Here is a 22,872-nt window from a genome sequence, read left to right as displayed (position 1 = left end):
GCCCCTTTAGTGATTCGGCAGACATCAAGCCGGTAACCAAGTTCCTCCCACACTCGGCGCAGCATGTCCCCATCAATGAGTTCGAAAGCATCGTTGATGCGAGCTCGCAGTTCTGGCACGTTTCTTGGTAGAGGAGGTTTAAACACTGAATCTTTCACATAACCCCACAGAAAGAAATCGCATGGGGTTAAGTCGGGAGAGCGTGGAGGCCATGGCATGAATTGCTGATCATGACCTCCACCACGACCGATCCATCGGTTTTCCAATCTCCTGTTTAAGAAATGCCGAACATCATGATGGAAGTGCGGTGGAGCACCATCCTGTTGAAAGATGAAGTCGGCGCTGTCGGTCTCTAGTTCTGGCATGAGCCAATTTTCCGCGGGCTACGCGTGAAACTTGCCCGTACGCGTTCAACCGTTTCTTCGCTCACTGCAGGCCGACCCGTTGATTTCCCCTTACAGAGGCATCCAGAAGCTTTAAACTGCGCATACCATCGCCGAATGGAGTTAGCAGTTGGTGGATCTTTGTTGAACTTCGTCCTGAAGTGTCGTTGCACTGTTATGACTGACTGATGTGAGTGCATTTCAAGCAAGACATACGCTTTCTCGGCTCCTATCGCCATTTTGTCTCACTGCGCTCTCGAGCGCTCTGACAGCAGAAACCTGAAGTGCGGCTTCAGCCGAACAAAACTTTATGAGTTTTTCTATGTATCTGTAGTGTTTCGTGACTATATGTCAATGAATGGAGCTACAGTGAATTTATGAAATCGTTTCAATCATTTGTAATAGCCCTGTACAAAAGAGACTGCTTACACTATACTTGTCCACCCTATTCTGGAATATTACTGTGCGGTGTGGGATCCGTATCACGTGGGACTAACAAGTGATATTGAAAAAGTTCAAAGAAGGGCAGCTTGTTCTGTATTATCGCGAAATAGGGGAGATAGTGCCACAGACACGATACATGAATTGGAGTGGCAATCATTAAAACAAAGGCGGTTTTCATTGTGACAGGATCTTCTCATGAAATTTCAATCACCAGTTTTCTCCTACAGTTGCAAGAACATTCTGTTGGCACCCACCAACATAGAGAGAAATGATCATCACAATAAAATAAGATAAATTGGGGTTCGCACAGAAAAATTTAAGTGTTCGTTTTTCCTGCGTGCCATTTGAGAGTGGAACGGTAGAGAGACAGCTTGAAGGTGGTTCATTGAACCCTCTGCCTGGCACTTAATTGTGAATAGCAGAGTAATCACATAGATGTAGATGGACAAAAGATTTTCAGTAAATATGTGGCAGTTTGGAGTTTGAAGCCCCATACATATACAAAATACAGGCTGATTATGTGATGATATTACAAACTTTCAGGGATGATGGAGAAGGGTAACTGTATCAATTTGAGGTAAGGGACCCTGAAACAGAAACAATCGAGTCAAAAGTTATAAGTGAACACCGTTCTGATACGTCTGACACTGGTATAGAAGTATTGGTACTGTTGTTGCTAAGACTGTAGGGCACGTTACTTTCAGAGGTTGTAGTATGGACCAGAACAAATTAAACGTGGGATCTAAAATGCAAGCCTTAGGAGTTATGAGCATTACTTCATCTTTGCTGCTGAGAGAGAGACATCTCTTCTACCGAACAAGTGGCAATAGTTCTTAAGGTATGTATTTTAAAGTCAATATGTAATGCATTTTTTCCCCCTTGTTTCAGTCCATACTACCTCCTCCAAAACTATGGAAAGCAAAGATCATACAGTAGAAGAAATATGTTTCACTGTAGTGAAGATAAACAGGTGCTCTTAACATACGCCTTTTACAGCCCATGTTTACTACACTTTTCTTTTTTAGGAAGTTACCACTCTACAATCTTAGCAACAACCGTACCAGTGCATGTATTCTACAGTCAGAGGTATCAGAATGATTTTTGCTTATAACTTTTGACACTGTCATTTCCAGAAATGGGGACCTTGCCTCAAATTGATACATTTACCCTTCTCCACCTCATCCCTGAAAGTTTGTTACATCATCACGAAATCACCCTGTACAAACAGAGGTCTCTACTTACCTGTTTTCAGGCAATGGCAACTGTCAATTAGTGCGTTCAGAATTTTTAGAATTTTTGCAAAATGTTGTCTGACTTAAAAACAGTAGAATGATAACTAGTTGTCCACACAAAATGTTTTATCACATCTATGCCATCTACACACGTGTACTATAAGTACTGTTTAAAAACATGTGTATAAGTACAGTGATGAGCTTACCAGCTATTTTTTTAATTTTTCAACTGAAGTATTACATTCTAAAACTTACTTTTTCAAATGTTGTATATAGTTATTACAGTGTTTATTTCATGAATACAAACTCCAACTAGATGAACTAATGTAGAGTTGAAACTTCCTGGCAGATTAAAACTGTGTACCGGACCGAGACTCGAACTCGGGACCTTTGCCTTTCGCGGGCAAGTGCTCTACCATCTGAGCTACCCAATCCCCACAGCTTCACTCCTGCCATTGCCTCGCCTCCTACTTTCCAAACTTTACAGAAGCTCTCGCAGAAGTGAAGCTTTGAGGACGGGCCGTGAGTCATGCTTGGGTAGCTCAGATGGTAGAGCACTTGCCCGCAAACAGGCAAAGGTCCCGACTTCGAGTCTCGGTCTGGTACACAGTTTTAATCAGCCAGGAAGTTTCATATCAGCACACACTCTTCTGCAGAGTGAAAATCTCATTCTGGTAATGTAGAGTTATTTAGACTGAAGCAACAGTTTCTACCAACTGCAGACAACAAGATCAACACTACTGTCGTCTAGACTTTATATGCTAGAGAAAAGTATTTTGTACCTTTTTTTCTGCTGAATACTACCAATATCACATAAATCTATATCTAGTTATTGTTATTAAAGTGGTACATCCCACTCACTCTATGACAGCTTCAGTGTGAAACATAAATAACAGATCTGAACAACAGAGAAACTGAAACTTCCTGACAGATTAAAACTGCATGCCAGACCTGGACTCAAACCTGAAACCTTTGCCTTTCATGGGCAAGTGCTCTTGTGACTGACCTACACAACCACAACTTCTAGCCTTGCAAGTTATACAGGAGAACTGCTGTGAAGTTTGGAAGGTAGGAGGAGAGGTACTCGCACAAGTAAAGCTCTTTAAGCACATGGTCCAAGTTGTGTTCGGGTAGTTCAGCCATTTAAGCTCTTGCTCGCAGAAGGCAAAGGCCTTGCTTCAAGTCCCGGTCTGCCACACAGTTTTAATCTGCCTGGAAGTTTCACATTAGCACACATTCTGCTAAAGAGTGAAAAATTCATTCTGGAAAAGAGGAATGTGAGGATTTATTCATAAAAGGAACAACATACCTATTACAAAATAGCAACAAGGCCCTCAATTTGAACTTTATTGTCCTATAATGACGTTACAGCTTGCAGCTTGTTGGGAGACCGAACGAAGATTAGTAGCTGTTATGGGACTTCTCTTTGACTTCCATTTGAAACTCTTGGGGGAAAACCCATCAGAACGGGCAAAACCCAGTCCTCTCATGCATATTCTGTACAATACCTTGACTTTCATGTTAACTTCATTTGATTCTTCATGAACCTCTATTAGAAATACTATGTAATTTACATAATTTTTTCTTTGATTTTTGCTGTGATGTGTTAAGAGTTTAAACAGTGACTGTATTATCATGTACCTAAGAAGAGGCCAAAAAGTAAGTACCTACATTTGCAATTAGGTTACTATAATCTTAAAATTTTCTCGTACATACTATATAAAGATCAGAAATGTGTGGACACTTAAAGTTCTATAATTATTTACAAACATTAGATTCTTTCTTTACACAGTTTTACAGAAAACAACACTTTGTTTTAAGATCAAAATGTGTTATAAATTGAAGAATTATGAGGTTTAACAAACAAAGAATGGTTTACCAAAATGTAAAATAAAAATAATCTTTTTATCCAATGAAAATATTGGCTTCAATGTCAGCCGAAATATAAACACTATATACAACATTCATTTGAAAATGACCATGCATTTATGTCATGATGGTACCTTTCTACTCTGTACTACAAGCCTACAGGATACAAAATTACTGTCAATAGATATGTAGGCCACAATCTGTCATGAAAATTATCTTGGGAATCTTTTTTCAGTGAAAAGAATTCATCCACCTGACTCTAAGAAAAGCAATGACTGAAGAGGCTAAATCATTTGCTGGATCTTTATCCAAATACCTTTAAAGCTTGCAGAGGAAATAAAGATGGCAAAGGAAAGTGTAATCAAACTGCTGAACCTGGTTCCAGTGTACAGATAATTATTGATGTTGGGTCTACAAACACAGGTGAAGACACTACTGTATAAGATTTCAATGAAGACTCTGACGTGACACTGGGGAGGGGGGGCTAATCAAGATAGTAATGATGAGAAAATCGCTGAGAATGAAAATATTTGTGATGCATCTAAATTCGACTCCTCTTCTTCCAGTGGTACTGCACACTGGCAAATAAATGTTTCGGGAGCATATCAAAGTTGTGATTATTGAATAGAGTAGTGAAGTATATTAAAACAAGGTGGGACCTTTTGAATCTATCGAAAGATCAGGAGAACACACTCACAGAACACACCTTTGTTTAACTTTGTTGCAGTTTTATCCACATTTGAACAAAACTAAATATGTAAAGAAATGAACGCTATACTCACCATCAACAAAGAAACTGTACTGTTTCTGCTGACGACTATTTGTCTCTGAGGGTGATACCAACAAAAATAAATATATTTGTGACATCCATCAATGGTGTAAATTGAATCCAAAGATATCAAAGTATGAATCATCACCTGAACAACTATTAAATTTACAAAAATGGGATACACACTGTAAGGGCTTGATGCTTAATATAACAACTGACAAAGATAATCAGAAGATTGTTAATGATAAGGCCAAGAAATAGAGAAACATTTTACATCGCCTTTTTTATATTAAATGATTTGGAGCACTGCAAAACCTCATTTCCAGCAGTCATCATGAAGACATTTCATTGGAAAGCAGCAAATTTCGCAGAACTGGTGCAACTGATGGTGAAATGTGATCCAGTATTGAAGGGGCATTGTTTAAAACTTCGTGAGTACGCTGGTGATCAAAGAATGCCTTCTTATTTGTCAAAAGGGACAGAAAATGAATTTATTTTTATTTTGAGCGAACATTGTAAGGAAAACATTATTGTACAGATAAAAAGGGATAAATATTAAGGAATAATTTTTGACAGCACCGACGAGGTGAGTCAAATAATTAGATATACCTATACAGAAGACAACATTGTGGATGTTCGATAAGCCATCTTACGTATATTTTTTTGTCAGGGAAGACTGCAGAGGGTATGTGAGAAGATACTCAACAGCAGCTTGAAAAAGATGAGCTGGGTACTGCATTGTGCAGGGCTCAAGCTTATGACAATGCCGTGTGAATGTCAGCTGTAGTAGCACAACAAAAAATTTGAGAAGTCAGTACAAAAGGTCTGTTCAGTCCCTGTACTGATCATTCTTTAAATCTTTCAGTAGTTCATGCATTCCCTTGTGTTCCCTCTAACATGGCCCGGACAGCAGAGAAGTTATATGCATTCTTCTCATGATCTACACACAGATGGGAATTACTTGTAAAAAAACAGGAAAAGTTGGAAACAACTAATACTCGCTGGAGTGCTCAATGCAGTCAGTTAAACTCATAAAAGAAACCCTGGAAACAATTGTTAGCACTTTAGAAGATATGCATGATCCATCCAAGGCCAACCTTGATACTTAGACCTACAGCAAGCTCACTCCTTCCCATTATAATTGATTTCACCTTTTGACCTATATCAACTTTTGGCACACTACAGGAGGAAATAAATTTAATTCAATAGTATCCACAGTCTATAAAAATGACTAGATACAGGACTCACAAACTTAAAAATCCTGAATGAGTTATTAGTAACAGAACAAACTACAATTATAGACAATGCTGTTACTTTTGGCACTAAAAAATCCAATGATTAGACATTAACATTGATTGACGAGGAAGGAGAAGGGTAAATATAGCAATTCCGGATGAACTAGTTCATGACACTGGATTATCGATTTGAGAAAATTTCATCAATCAATGTTTAAATGAATGAACCAATTTATACAAGAACTGTCACAACTATACACTGTGATGAAGGGAATCACCAAAATTTTCCAAATTGTCGAAACAAAATTTTTGCTTGAAGCTTCCAATGACACTCTAGGTGTAGCACTCTTGAATCTGGGAGAAATTTACAATGAGTTTCACAAGGATCAGGAGCCAGAAGAAATAAAAAGGTATCATAGGCATCTATATGCAACCGATAAAAATGTGGAAATTGCCTCTAGATGGGCAGCCCAAGAAATCCTTCAGTTTATAATTTAATGGGTCTTCAGTGAATCACTGCCCTACACATCACTTATACTAAAGCAGTTCTCGATCATTTGTGTTTCAATTGCATAATGCTAGAAAAGTTTTTCCAAACTGAGACAAATGAAAAATTATTTTTGTTCTATGCTAAACCAAGAATGACTAGCCAATTTGTTCATTTTATCAACTGAAAGAAAAGTTTCAAATGAAATAGATTTCAATGAAGTTATTGAGGTTTTCAGTAAAATAAAAGTATGAAAACGTGCTTCAATGTAACCACTATATCATACTAAGGTTGCGAAAATAACTGATATTATAATTGTACAAGCTTGTTTCCTGACATATAAAAGAAAATGTAATTTTTTATCCTATTCTTTATTATTTTGTTGCATTCTACATGGTGGCTGCTGTGCTAAATGTTGATTTGTCTCTCACCTATATCTTTCAGTGTGTATAGTACATTTTCTAGAGCACAGACTACACACACTATAAATACTTGATATTTTTTGTCAGGCATTACATCTATATTACTCATTTTTTACAAAATGTACACAACAAATACATCAACTTCTAATCAGACTAGCGGGGAAGGGAGGGGGGGGGGGGGGGGGGGGGGCATTTAGTTTCAGTGCCCTGAGTCTCCAGCGAGCTTAGACTGCCACTCCTCCAACTTCTTCATTATGGGTATTTCATGAGATGTGGAGTCTATGTGTGAGGAAGTAGCATCTTGCTCAACTTCTCTTGGAGTGTATGTTCTCAGAATTGCAATAATAAAACCTCACTATGATCCACATCATCTTTCTTGTAGCTTCTACCATTTGAGTTTGATGAGTGTTTCGATCAGGCTCTTGCATTTATAAATCAACCTGTGATGAAATCTGCTACACTTTGTTGGATCTTCTCTATTTCTTGCATTAATCCAACTTGGTAAAGATCTAAGACTGACGAACTGGTCAAACAAGTGTTTTGTAAGAAATTCTTTGGTGTGTGAATTAGATTTCCATAAGATTCCGCCAGAGCATCTTTGCCTGGAATCTGCTTTCCCTACAACTAGTTTCATGTGGCCATTGCACTTCACTCCAAACAATTATTCCAAGATATTTTACACTGTTAATGGTTTCAATAATTTATCGCTAATACTGTAAGCCAACTGTAATGTGCCTCTTTGCCTACTTATGTGCAATAGGTTATATTTATGGTCAACTTTCAAGTCCTGCTCCAACCACATATACTCTGCAGGCCTTCCTGCAATTTGCTACAATGTTCTGATGTTGCGGACTGCCTATACATAACAGCCAAGTTTACAGATCTTGAGCAAGAGATGCAAAAAGTGCAGGATGGGCTAAGTGTACCTAAACGTCAAATTTTTAAGATATATGTGGTGCACTTCGCCCCCTCTCCCCTTTTGCATAGTGTTCATTGTTCATGTATTATACACAGTTTTTTATATTGATGTACAACATACATACATAATGTGTATTAAAATATTTGTCAGAGATTATGTAATTTAACTTTTCTGAATTTGCTTTGCTATTTGCAGTATTTATAAACAAAGTTATCTTACATATGGGGCCTTGGGTTATGATACAGATTAGTTAGCTACCACTATCTTTACTTTGTATTCATGTTGGCTGCATCAAATCACCACCAGATTGACCAAACTAACCTTTACCTTGGGTTACACTACAGATCAGTCTGTCACCAAAACCATGATTTGGGCAGATACTACCACACTCAAACACAAGCAATGAAGCAGAAATTGTAAAAAGAATCCTTCAATCATGGATTATAAAAGAATGCTGAACCATTATGAAAGATAAACAAAAGTTCCATGTTAAAAAGGGAAGTCTTTATATTTGTGGGCAACAATCTCGTCTTTCATATATTTATCCATAAGTATTTAATAACTGCTCCAACATTCTCAAAGAGTTACATTTATTCTTTTCCAAAGATGCCTATATAATTCTTATTTTAATAGTTTTCCCCCTTTTTCCATTGGGACTGGAGGTATTAAATCAGATGTTTTGCCAAAATTGCTTGAAATAATGCCTAAGGTGTTTATAAGAGACAGCATGCAGGCTTTGTCGTACAATCCTAGTGAGGGTGACATTTCTCAGCAGTTTTGAATCTAGTATCACCTCATGTAGATACATTAGCTATTAAAATTATGCAAGTACACAACATGAATGTGATGAGTTCACACACATGAGTTTTGTTTCTCGTTCACGCTTGCTTATATGCTTCAGAAATACGAGCTTGTGGCTCCAACAATAGATTTTGAAGAATCATTTATGTCCACAGTTCTTATGATGTCACGGGTCTAAATAGATGGATGGTACTGGCAGATTCGATTTTTTCTGTAACTACAGTAATGACATGCAGGACAACACTTTGCAAGATAAAAATTCCTTGTCCTAAATTTATATGTAGCCTGATAACCTGCAGGTGAAGGAGAATCTTTTTGATATGCTACAAAATTTTCTCTGTTGTCAAGCACATACCAATTCAAGTTTTTTGTCTGTTGGAAACTTTAAAATCACTAGAAGATTGTCAAAAATTGCTTCTTAGTATGCTAGAGTCTACGACTAAACATTTGGCCTGTAAAAGAGAAAAGGGGGAAACATGCCGAAGTCAGTAATGTTATCTGGCTGTGAATTTGAGAAGGTTGAGTTTAAATACCTGGGATCAACTGTGATCTACAGTGGTCACACTTCATGTGAAATTAACCACCACCTAGTGGCAGCCAACAAAGCTTATCTGTCCTAAAACAATATTTTCTTCAAGGCCCTTATCTTGGACCACTAAATTACTCATCTACAGAACACTTATAAGACCAGTGCTCACTTATGCCTCAGCCACTCTGCCACTAACCAGCACGCTGGATGTCTTTGAGAGGAAGGTAGTCTGCAGAATAACGGGCCCCTGCTGCAAATGTGCAACACACAGAAGACTGTATAACAATGAGCTTCATACTACACACACATATAGCCACCAGAAAACAGTACAGACAGCAAGACAGGTTGGCCAGTGATGTGGCACGGATAGATGATACAGAGGCACCTAAGAAGATACTAACTGGGAAGGGCAAAGCAGTCACAGTTGACTGTAAACCAAATGAATAAATGAAGTCAAAGAAGACCTGTAGACAATGGGATACGGAAACTGGAAAGCACTAGCATGGAACCAGGGACAACTGGTGGAAAATTGTTGAAGAGGCACAGGTCCACAATGGACTGTAGTACCACAGAAGGCATATGCAGGAGTAATGTCAAGTCATTAATTTGCTGCTGCAGTAAATTCATGAACACTGCTACTCTCAAGTCTGAAACTTTTGCTAACTTGCCATGAGTTTGCACATAATGCACTACCTAATTCTTAAAACTGTGTACTGAAATGGATCTCAAACCCAGCTTTCTGTCAATACAAACGACGCTACAAAAACCAAGCAATTAGAGAAAATTTCGTGGCATGACTCACAGTTTCAATGATCCAGTGTGTTGTTCCTGCAGTTCTGACCTGGCTCAGCAGGTACATATTGCATATTAAAAGTGATTATCCTGGTTTGAATACTGGTGTGCCTTCAAATGGCTAATAATGCTGATGAAAAGCTTTAAAGGAAATAAATTGGTTTGAGGTTTCTGTCTTGAATTCAACCTAATAATCGGCAGTTTCATTTGGTGTCAGGAAAAGCAAGCATTTCATGGGTGTTCACCTATTACATTATGCAGTGATATATTCTAACTTGTGGAAGAATATCATGAAGAATGTCCTAATGGAGTTAGTTGACCACTGGCTCCTCCAGCTGGCGGGTGTGTGGGGAGGGGGTGGGGGGGGGGGAGGGATGGCGCCATAGTGCAGATGACAAATGATTGTGGCTTCTGTTTGTGTTCTTACGATGATTATACAGCACTGAGTATCAAAAAGCACTTCTAAGTTTATGCTGTTCAGTTGCATGGGGGAGCTGGGTAACAATAATTATAGCAGTATACAGGTAATGTAAAGGGGACAGTCATGTTCACTAATAAATTAGAGTCTTTGCTGGACATAAGGTTAGTGAAAAAGTCGCCGTAGTTGTTTGTGGGAGGTTTCATACAAACTTTGTGAATTATTCTGCATCAAGGAAGTTATATCTTAATGCAGGGCTTCCCAAACTGTGGTCCGCGGACCCATTAGAGGTCCGCTGGCTCTTTCTAGGGGGTCCGCGGCCACCTTTCACCAAATCGTATAGAATAATGAGTAAAAGTATTGAATAAAAATGTGAAAAATCAAACTCATCACTATTTTGTGTGTGTGAAAAACATGTGTACCTTTACTTCAGGTAGTATTCCCAAGCAGCCTTTGCGGTTCCTAAGTGAGAACGCATACACAGTTTAGTGCCGGAGAATGCGGCTTCTCTGATCGACTGTTTCGCAACAATACGGGGGTCGTTTGTGCGCCAGCTCACGGCGCTAGATGCCCTGAAACCTTTTACGCATGCGCAGAGCGAGCTTTGTCAACCAATCACAGCGCTCGCTGGCACGTATGCGGCCCCAGGCATCATTAAATGTTAAACTTGCTTTGTCAGTGCACTACCTATTTCATAAGTCGATTTTTGACCTTCAAGCTGATTTCATTCATATCTAAACCAAAGACTATTGATACTTCGGCGAGGGGGGGGGTCATTGGGAACCGGGCACTTACATTAAGAAGCTTTCAGTCCCCATGGGTTTCGCTCTGAAATTTAAAGTTACTGTGCTCTTGACTGACTAGGGGTCCGCCGTGGATTTTCGACTGAAGAAAGGATCCGCCAGCTGAAAAGGTTGGGAAGCCCTGTCTTAATGTATTGCACAGCTTCAACATGTTTCCTCTTATAATTAGCCCTGCAAGAATTAATAAACAGAACAGAAAGATTTATAGACAACATATTTCCAAGTACGGACACCGCAGAGATAGAAATTATTAATACTGATGTAGTGCCATTTGATCACAAAGCCCTCATTCTTACAATTCCAGCTATAATTGTTAAAGAAAATGATGCACTTCTTTCTCAGAAAAGAAATTTTTGTGGAGAACTTGTTGATAGTCTAAAGAATGAATCCTGGTTAGAAGCACTTGCACAATCAGGCACTAACAATGTTTACTCTTCTGTATTCACAACCAATTTTGAAATGCATTTTCTGAAGAAAATGACAAAATACCACTCGAGCCAGATTACTAAATTTAGTTCCTGGATTATGTTATGTATTAATACCATCTGTAGGACTGTAAAAAGGCCATCTCCTGACTTAAAGCAACCCACAGACCCCCCATTGTGTAGAATATGAAAGACTTATGAGATAACTTAATAAACGCTTCTCAAACACTTATCTTAAATTTCACAAATGAGGATAAACTGATGGATCGTACACTTGTATACAGCTCGAGTTTGGTTCCAACTAGTGAACATAAAGTAGTAAATTTAGTTTTTTTACATCATGATATACCAGTGAAAAGGTGATTAAAAGCCTCACATACAAAATGTCAGCTCATATTGTTAATTTATCATTCACTGAGGAAGTGTTCCCCCACAGAGCAAAAATCTCAAACGCAACACCTTTATTTGAAAGTGGCAATAAGCATTAAGTAGAAAACTGTTGATCCATATCACTCCTCTCAGTATTCTCTAAAGTAATTGAAACATTAATGAAACCACAAATCACCAATCACTTAAACAACCACAATCTACTGAACAGTAATCGACACCGCATTCGAACAAGTAGAAGTATGGAAACAGTAATAGTGGATTACACATAGGAAATAATTAGAATCCTGGATAACAACAAGAGCATGGTTGAGTTAATTTAGATCTTTCTAAAGCTTTCAATACTGTTAGTCATGAAATTCTTTGTGGAAGCAATGGGCGTAACAGAGAGAAAATAAATGGTTTCAATCAAATTTGTAAAATAGATCACAGGTTGAGGAGGCCGTATATGGCACCAAAGAAAAGTGGAGAAACATGTAGCGATGAGATAATAAAATAATATGAGAAGAATTTGTGTGTGAAGAAACTTTACCAGAATAAGTTACAAAATGTGAAATATGGCTAGACATTAGAAATACTTAATACATCATCATTTAAGGTCGTATCTAGCAATAATGTAGCAGCAGAATGATCATGGGAATTTTCCAGTATAATATTAAAAATACAAGTCTAGCTACATTCAAAAGTTGTACATGAAGGCCTAACACATGATGTTTCAATGAGACATGGTAATAATCAGGCACTATCACAATTATCATAACACACTAAACACAGTTTACAAAATTCCAATAATAAATTACGAATCACAATGGTTTTATAAATGTACCACTTGAGTGGTATCTGGATATTACCGTAATAGATGTGGAACTTCATTGTGTCTTGAAAGGAAAATAGACAACAGAACTTTACACTTGCTATTGGGCTGTCAACAGTAACAGGAAAAGAAAAGAATGCCTCAACACAAAAGAGACAAGACCACATTACTCATTCATTTTCATTTCATTGGCTCTTCCAGGGGGGTCGGGTTGTTTGGAGGGAAAAGACCAAACACCGAGGTCATCGGTCTCATCGAATTAGGGAAGGAAGTCAGCTGTGCCTTTTCAAAGGAAACATCCCAGCATTAGCCTGGAGCGATTTACGAAAATTACGGGAAACCTAAATCAGTATGACCAGATGCGGGATTGAAATATTCGTCCTTCCAAATGCGAGACGAGTGTGCTAACCACTGCACCACCTCATTCAGTTGGCTCTTCCAGGTATTATCTTACAATGATGTTGGATTTGCTATAACACTATGAAAAATAAATAGCTCAAAAAATACACACACACACACGTATCATCCATAAATGTGAACCACCCAAAAGAAAAAGGCAGTACATTCACAGATATTTCCACACAGACATTATCTCTGTCTCGTTCATTAAGAAATAGTGTTTATTATAGACTTCTACATTTTTTTTTAGGCATTAATTATTATCTGGACGTTGAGTATTTCTGTATCATGTTAACATTGGACTACTGTAGCAATTTGAAGAGACCTATTTTAACTCTCTACTGCAAAAGTGTCAGCCCTGTTGAAACCCAATGGTATATCATGATGCAAAACAAAAATGTGATAAGCCATAATTTTCGTAAACGTGAACGTTTGCGCACGCTAAATGTTGTCAACGAAAGACCGATTAACAGAATTTTTTTAAAAAAAGTAAACATTCTTGTACAGAATTGTAGATATAATTGGCTCACGCAATCTAAAACATAACAGTATGTGTCTCCACTGAAATAACCACATCAAACAGCCCTTTCCGCTGTCGGCAATGTAAAATAAATAGTAACATTCAGACAATTAATACTCACAACGTATCATTTGCCATTAAATCCTCCTGTTGACTTCCAAAAACGTCTATAACCATAATTAAAATTTGAATGTAGCACAGATTCCACATACTGGCATGTCATTTCATTCAAACATTCACTTTGTTTGCATCCTCTCAAAATGTAAATAACAAAACTTCACCTACACCTATACTGCTGCAAGCCGCAACCAAGGATCTTCGTCAATGAGAACTACAACACGATTCATATCGATATTTGCGTGAAAGGCTATATCTTTAATTTTTAGTAAGAAATAATTCACCTCTCTATATCGTGTACGAGTTACGCTGAGTACAATAAACAATTCGATGTACTTTTTTTAATAATCGTTTCCTGGACATATATTGCAAAGTAGTATATATCTAAAAATTATGATTCCAACAGAGGAATAAGCGCTCGAATTGAGACTAATATTCATTACAAGCACGTCTTTTCGTAGCTCACTTGTCTCTAAAATGTAACAACACTGATAATGTGATTGTTCAGTTGACAATGACAGAATATGGTAAGTCTAAGGATCACTTGTACAATGTCGCGTTAAATCCAGGGATAGCTAACCATAGAACAGGCTAACCACTGGCTAACTTGGAGCGCGCCTTGTACGACACCATTTTATTCCCCGATTATTTGTTCCCGGAATAGCGTTCCGGTCGAGGTAAGTCGGCAACAACTTAAGAGCACACTGGGTATCTTCGCGTACGTTACTTCTTACTTAATTTAGTCGTCGTCTGCATAAATAGTGCCCGTAACGTGAGCGATAAGCGTTCCAGATTACAAAATTGTGAGTTTGAGAATATTTTGAGGCTGGTAGGTACGGTACATGAATTCAAGCGTGTAGCAGAAAACACGAAAAAGTTCTGTGATCTCATTTAATGAAAACATTATTGCTAAATATTTAACTAAGTTTGTAAAGTACTTGTATGCACAACAGTGTAACGGTCTATTGTAAAATTAGTCAAAGGCTCAGGTATTTGTTGTTTGACCAGTAAGAGATCTGTCTAGATTTCCGAATAAAGTAAGAGAAAAAAATATACAGTAGTTTTCATTCATGAATAACTTCACACAGATGGATATAGGAGCCGCAACAGGCGAACGATTTTTCTCCTTAAGAAAGAAACATGTAAGAATTATGACTAGGAAAGGTAGCAGTGTCTCCCCATACGTGGACTGTAAGTTCCAAGTTGCGTACAATGAAATTGCGATTTGATAAAGCTGTCAAGGAAAGGACGCCACAGTCCATGTAGGGACATACGAGTTGATAAAGCTGTCAAGGAAAGTACGCCACACTCCAAGTAGGGACATACTATAAAAACAACTGTGAAATGCAATCTGCTTTGTGAAATAGTTGGTCTTTCCAGAGTCTCCAACAGTGACAACACAGACATCATTCAGACTGATTCGACTGACAATCCTGAGAGGTGTTACTGGCTAATTTGCTGTTGTCTTTATGTTTTACAATGACTACATCATTACAACAGCGAGGGGTTTCTATAGAAAGTACCTTTGTTGAATTACTGAACATGGTGTACCCACTTTTTCAGTTACTGGGCACATATGACGCTTGTTTCTATGATGTGGTTATTAAAAATTATATTGAGCGTATACAGAAGAATAAGATGCCAGCATTTACGATAAACAACCATAATCTTTTTTTATAGTCCCCGCATAGAAATGCATGTATGTCACATACCCAAACAGGAAGTGGTTATCGTATCTCATCCCAAATGTGTGAGGAACAATAACAATTTCATATATAGTTTTCGCTTTTGCAATTATCTTCAGCAGCTATACGTAATCTGGGAGGGAAGCGGAAGTAACTGAAGGCATGGCACCTTCACTGTGTTCCTTTTCGTCACATATTTCAACCTAAAACTGTCATTTTTGTTTTCAGAATAAAAATACCTGTTCTCAAATGTGGAAGACTTAGCGGAGTTGCTGATGGTGCTGCTTCAAAAGTAGCATGACAAGAAGCAGATAAGAGAGAAAGAACTGTATTGGTTAAAAAAAGCATTAAGTTCAAAATTAGGATCAGAAATTAAAAATTAAACAAATTGTTTCAGAATAAAAGTACATTATTCCATATACATATGTTTATTTTATTTTCGGTTTATCACATCAAAGAAGTGAAATAATTAACAAAACTGTATTTTGGATATGTTGTCCAGTGTTATACACATCCCTTTAATAATCCTATAGGCTGCCCCCTTGTCAATACCAATGAAGTGTCCAATGGACAGCAAAATTCACCAGAGGAAAATATTTGAGTGTCAACAGTAGCTGCTTCATTGGTGGAACAGTCATCTCTGAAAGAAAGAAAAAGAATGACATGAGACAATTTGTTTCATAATTCAAGAGAAATTTTAAAACATAGCATGCTAGCCACTCATTTCACTGTTCTGTTTATGTATATTCGATAACTTAATATCCTTTGTCAGCTGAATGTCTAGTACCTATGTTATTAAGACACGCAGATAACAATTACATTTTGATAAATATGGGTGTGGTTATGTTGATAATACTAATAACTCAGAAACATTACAGCCATATCCTACTGCTTTCTTAGAAATACTGACTTTCCTGGTAACTTTACTGTGTTAAACCTTGCTTGAGTAAGCACTAATAATTTATGTGTTTATAGGAATAATTCTAGGTGGTGTATAATTTGTTTGCTCTGAAGCATCCACTAAAATGTGGAAAGTTGTTGTCCCAATGAACAACATTTTCTGCAATATATGTGTCGGAGTGAACTGTTGACATTAGAATACTATCAAACTTTTTGTTATATTAAACAGTCACAATAAGCCATCAATTTCAGAAAATAGTACTTCACAGAAATGTACTAGGAGATATTTCAGTTTAAGTTACCTTCAGCTAGCTACAATCTGAAAAAAGGAGGACACTGAAAATAACATGATATTCAAGGAAAGATAAAAACATGGCATACCAAGCACTGCTTCCACATGCTACAACTATGTAGATTCATTAACTAGTTTCCTATTCTGCTCCTATAACATACATATATCGCTGTTAATTTATGATAAATATTGATTGGCTTATGATGATAACACTGATACTTGAGAAACATGAAAGCTATGTTCTGCAGATGAGGGGTATCACCACTTTTTTAAAAAGTATCTTTTCTGTTAATCTTACTATGTTACACATAGCTCAAGTAAGCACATATAGATCACAGGCTTCAGTGAATAATGGTAGGTGGTGAATAATGGTAGGTGGGAGACAATGTTGTTGCTCTGATCCGTTAATAGGCCTGTTATCCTAATATTTTCACTAAAAGGTGAAAGTTGTTCTGACACTGCCGTGATGTTTACAGTGTCATTCCTAATAAAAAAAACAGAGAGGAGCAACATTTTCTACTCTTGAAGTAATGTGACTGAATGAATCTGGAACGTTACCATTTTATCAAAAATATGCTACAAGAAAAATCAATGTTATTATCTAAAACTGAAATAGCTGTTAATAAAAATACTATCCATAACTGGTGTGGTTCTTCGATTTGGTTAAGTCTGTTAAGGCGCTGCTAAATAAAACGAAACAGTCTTTTCCAGTACTGCAGCAACTGTAACACATGTCCAATAAATAGGGCTATTTTGACACGAATCGTCATTAATGCATACTACTACAAATAAATAGTATTATTTTAGAAAAAAGAGAAATAGCCTCACCCGTCAGTCACATGCACCAGTTCCTCACGTACGAGATTGAAAAGATGAAGTATGGCTTTCTTTGATAAGCGAAATCTTGGTATAAATTCGGAATCAGTGTCGTCTCAATTTTTTCTCCTACATTCTCACGAACAGTTCGAACAAAATCTCGTCATTGCCATCTGCAACTCCATCTGTCACTATTCCTGCCATCTTGAAAACTTATGCGCCGGTAAGCTCGCTAACCGGCCAAAAATCGCAGGTTATTTATCCAGAGTTTATTTTCTGGTTAGGCGTTATTCTGGGTTCGTACAATGCGTTTCCCGCGCTATTCCGGGAACAGAGCTTAACTGGCTGCTAACTAGAGTTTGTACAACCGGCCATAAAATACACTTAACACACAAAGGGGACATTGTGTGCCAAGCAAGAAAACGTCTTTCTACAATGTGGCTGAAAGACCCAAAAAACGAAACGTGGCGTCATGTAAACATGGCAAAGAAATCACACATTGACCAGGTACTTCAGTTAAGACTCGTGTACAATGGACAACTTAGATCTCTGCTACTGCAAAACGTGTGTGACCAAGGGAATAATGTGTGCAAAGCATAAAATTTTTTATCACTTCATATATGTGAAAGTAAGTCCAGCGCCAGTACTCTGCCTCTGCACACGATAAGCGGAGCCGATTATTTATGAAGAAAAAAAACAAAAAGGAATGTAAAGACAAAATTCTCACTGTGCTGATAGAATAGAATAATTTTATTGTCGTTAGGCCATTAAGGCAATAGACAAAGTCATACATACAGTACAATATAATTCATGTTGCAATAGAACAATAGGTTTGTTATTACAGTGTAATTTTACAATTGATGAAATCCTCCAAAAGCATACTTATAACACAATATCATTCCTGCTGCAAAAGAGCAATAAATTTGTTATTACAGTATAATATTACAATTGACAACATCATACATATAATACAATATAATTCATGTTGCAAAAGAACAATAGGTTTGTTATTACAGTGTAATATTACGATTGGTGGAATCCTACAAAGTCATACTTATAATACTATATAATTCCTGTTGCAAAAGAGTAATCGGTTTGTTATTACAGTATCATATTACAATTGATGAAATTGTTTATGTCGTAGAATGGGTGGGCAACTAACCAGTCATATAGTGCTTGTTTGAATGGTTGCTCTGGTAAATCTTGCAAAGCTAGTGGAAGTTTTGCAAGTCTCTTCGGGTTTGCTGCCGGATCCTAAAATCAAATTGACTCGATATTTCGGCGATCCAACTTGTCGTCATCTTCAGGAAAATGTTGCTTCTGCTGATGAGTCCTGCTGAGAACCGACGCCAGGTTGCAAATCGACGTCCTATATAGGCCACCGTTCAGTACACGGCGCATGCACCACCCATCACGGTTTCTGGCTTCCTAGACAGGGAGGTGGCGCCGCCCTTAGTGAAACACTGCTGGCAACGATATATCGCAATCAAGACCGCACCAAAGAACGTTCAGTTTTGATGCAAGATAATACAGGATTCCACGTCTTGCTAAGAGGAAACCCATTGTCTCTGTTGATTAAATTATCATCCAACCTAATTTAAATCACCTCTTTATAAACACTGTTCCAAAAACCGGTAATGTTGGCAACAACCAGAAAAAAAGGTTCAAATGGCTCTGAGCACTATGGGACTTAACATCTGAGGTCATTAGTCCCATAGAACTTAGAACTACTTAAACCTAACTAACCTATGGACATCAAACACATCCATGCCCGAGGCAGGATTCGAACCTGCGACCGTAGCGGTCACGTGGTTCCCGACTGAAGCGCCTAGAACCGCTCGGTCACAACGTCCGGCGCAACAACCACAGTTTCATCAAATTTCATACTGTGTCCCTCATTTAGGCAGTGTTCTGCTACTGACGATTTTTCCGGCTGTTGTAACCTCGTATGACGGCGATGTTCCACACACTTGCCATGCACTGTGCGAATCGAACAGCCAATGTAAGCTTTCCCACATTGACACGGAATTTTGTACACACAGGGTTTCCTAAGCTCCAAGTCATCTTTCACAGAGCCGAGCAAAGCCCTAATCTTAGAAGGTGGATGGAACACACTCTTAATGTTAAAATTCCTTAAAATTCATCCAATCTTAAACGATAAGCCTCCAGAATAAGGAAGAAAGGCCACAGATCTATGTTCCTCTTCATACACCTCCAGAGATGGTCCAAACTCTATAGCCCGACAAATCTGCTTCTTGGTGTATCCATTTTCCTTAAAAACAGCCATCAAATGCTCAAGTTCTTAGGTTAAGCTGTCTGCGTCGGAAATGGCATATGCTCTCCGTACCAAAGTCCTAAGGACGCCACTGCGTTGGTGTGGTGGATGACAACACTTAGGATGCAGATACCAATCTGTGTGTGTCGGCTTTCGGTGAACACTGTGTCCCAAAGTACCATTTGGTTTTTTATAAACCATAACGTCTAAAAATGGAAGCATCCCATCATTTTCAACCTCCATAGCAAATCTGATACGGGGATGAAGACAGCTAAAGTGGTCCAAAAATCTGTTAAGAGCATCACTTCCATGCGGCCAGACGAAGAAGGTATCATCCATGTATCTTCAGAAGCATGTTGGTTGCAAAGCTGTAGTCCTCAGTCCCATGTCCTCCATAAATAAATTGGCGACTATGGGTGACAATGGACTACCCATAGCCACTCCGTGATTGTGTTAAAAAATGTTACCATTAAATAAAAAAATACATGGACGTCAGCACATGACGACAAAGCTTCACCAGCTCTTCATCCAGTTTTTCACTGGTCAAACTAAGGGATTCTTCCAGAGGAACTCGTGTAAATAGGGATACCACATCGAAACTCACTAACAGATCTGAAGGACTCAACTTCAAGGATCTCAATCGTCGAATAAAATCCAACGAACTGGATATATGGTGTTCACACTTGCCAACAAATTGACTGAGAACAGATGATAAATACTTTGCCAGGTTATAAGTGGTACACCCAAATTACTAACAATAGGGCGCAACTTAGGCAGACCATACAATCTAGGCGGAACGGCAGCGCCAGGATGAAGTTTCTTATGTAAATCTTCTGAGAACGAGCTCTTTTTTCAACAGTGAAAGTGTGTTACGGTTGATCCTCTCTGTGGAGTCATTAGATAGTCTTCTGTACGCCAAGTCGTTGGGAATTAAACCCATTTCTAGGACATAATCATCCCGTGTCGTTACAACCGTGGCATTCCCCTTGTCAGCTGGTAAAACTACTACTTCATCATCATTCCTAAGGGAACGAATGGCTGCTCTCTTTGCGGAAGAGATGTTATCCCGCGGTGGTCGAGTCCGACGTAATGTGTGTTACACTTCTTGCCTTATTTCCTCTGCTTGATCCTCGGGTAGGCTGTGTACTGCTTGTTCTACAGAGCATATGAACTTCGTGACAGGAAGTCTCTTGGGAGTGGGCGAAAAATTTACACCTTTCTCCAATACCGACACTGTGGGCCCATCCAACGCCTTGTTAGAAAGATTAATCACAGTATGCCGACGCTTATCCGCTTCTGATGCTGTAGAACGAGAAAGAAGAAGTTCAAATTTCCAAGACTGTCTCGTAACGGCGCTCCTATGTGCCCAATCTGATAGCGCCCATGTGGAATCATCAACCCACTGCCAAACATCTCTTGAAAACTGCGATGGCATATTCAAATGTAAGTAAAATAAATCTTTGGAAACAATATCAAGCTGTCCGCGGGTAAAACGAATGCGTTCTCTTATAAGTGCTTGGCTTACACGTTCCTTAATCCTATTAGATCTCTTACTATTAATAAAATGAAAAAATCTGGCGAAATTAGGAACACTAACTTCGTCATGGCATCTCAGTAAGAAGGCGAGTGTACACAACAGCTTTCCTTTTTTCCTCCGAAGTTTATCTAACTTCTGTACAAGTTTCACCACCTCCTCCCCGTAGAGGTACTTGATGTGATTATCTAGGCTTTCCCGGTGAAAGAAGTCTTGAAAGTCTCTTCAGGTTTGCTGCCGGATCCTAAAATCAACTTGACTTGACTGGTCGGCATCTTCAGGAAAATGCTGCTTCTGCTGATGAGTCCCGCTGAGAACTGACGCCAGGTTTCAAAACGACGACCTACCGACGACCTACCGACGACCTACCGTTCAGTACACGGCGCATGCGCCGCCCATCAATGTTTCTGCCTTCCTAGACAGGGAGGTGGCGCTGCCCTTAGTGAAACACTGCTGGCAACGATATATCGCAATCAAGGCCGCACCGAAGAAAGTTCAGGAAGGCAGAAGCCGTGATGGGCGGCGCATGCGCCGTGTACTGAACGGTGGCCTATATAGGACGTCGATTTGAAACCTGGCGTCAGTTCTCAGCGGGACTCGTTTCGAACCCATCAAATAATGATGTTGATGTAGGTCATCTTCCGCTTTATTCTGCTCTAAGGTGCCAGAATTAGTAAACGAAGGTGAAACCACAACAGCATACAGTCCATAAAAGCTAAACATTACTAACGGAACTTCATGTGTTGTGTTTATGCATGATACATCATTTGGTTTGGCTGTAACTAGGCAAAGGCAATAAAACGACATCAAATGTAAGTACAATTCTTTGTTGTGCAGACAGATTGATCTGCAGCATAGCCCAAAATCTAGGTCTCTGCTTGGCCCCAAGAAGCACAAATAATAAGGGACTTAAATTATACCACAAACTGTATTGCAAAATTCCAAGTAAAGTCATCAGAGCATCAAAATGTTTGTACTTTTAAGAAAAAAATAAATTTCTCCAGGATCAAGATAAAACTATTTGGAACATAGTAAAAAATGAATCTAAGAAATGAAGATATTTCTTTAAAGGCAGGTAATAAACTGATCACTGAGTGTCCCAAAACTGCGTATCGTTTAATAACTTATTTCTGTCAGTAGTAGTTAATTTATGTTTATATACTCTCTTAATACATAGTCTACAGTTTCTAATAAAAGTCTTGAAGAATATGTATTGGGAAATTCAACTTCATCCTACAATTCTAAATTAAGTTTTCGATTTTATCAATGCATTTAATACCAAATGTACACGTTTTTATGGCGACATGAGCAGTAAATTAACGAAATGATGTTGAACAGAAATTAGTAATATATTAATTTACTTGAGTAATGAATCCTTTTATAACAGTACTTTCCTTGAGAAACTTGAACATGCTACTCATAGGCAAAATTATTACTAAGTAAAATATCACTAAAGAAATACCACTTCATTTCGTTAGTGACAGAATTTTTTATTTTTTTAGTATTTCCTTGTACAATAGACCTCATAAATCCTTAGCACAGAAAAATACTCAGTAGCAAACATTTTGGATTTTTTTAAAAAGTGACTGTCAACTGAATAGGCTA

At 38.2% G+C, this 22,872-nt stretch overlaps 1 protein-coding gene across 1 annotated transcript in view; it reads right to left on the bottom strand.

The window, feature by feature from the left end:
- Positions 1–13,958, bottom strand: part of LOC126184837 (tyrosine-protein kinase transmembrane receptor Ror-like) — a 125,012-nt gene extending 111,054 nt beyond the window's left edge. The window contains exon 1 of the mRNA XM_049927429.1: positions 13,770–13,958. Within this exon, the coding sequence (XP_049783386.1) occupies positions 13,770–13,858 (89 nt within the window). The 5' untranslated portion in view covers positions 13,859–13,958. The remainder of the gene's footprint in view (positions 1–13,769) is intronic.
- Positions 13,959–22,872: the final 8,914 nt, after the last annotated feature.

Source organism: Schistocerca cancellata, chromosome 4 (genome assembly GCF_023864275.1).
Source record: "Schistocerca cancellata isolate TAMUIC-IGC-003103 chromosome 4, iqSchCanc2.1, whole genome shotgun sequence".
Taxonomy (NCBI): Eukaryota; Metazoa; Arthropoda; class Insecta; order Orthoptera; family Acrididae; genus Schistocerca; species Schistocerca cancellata.
This window is presented reverse-complemented; position numbering and strand designations above follow the sequence as displayed.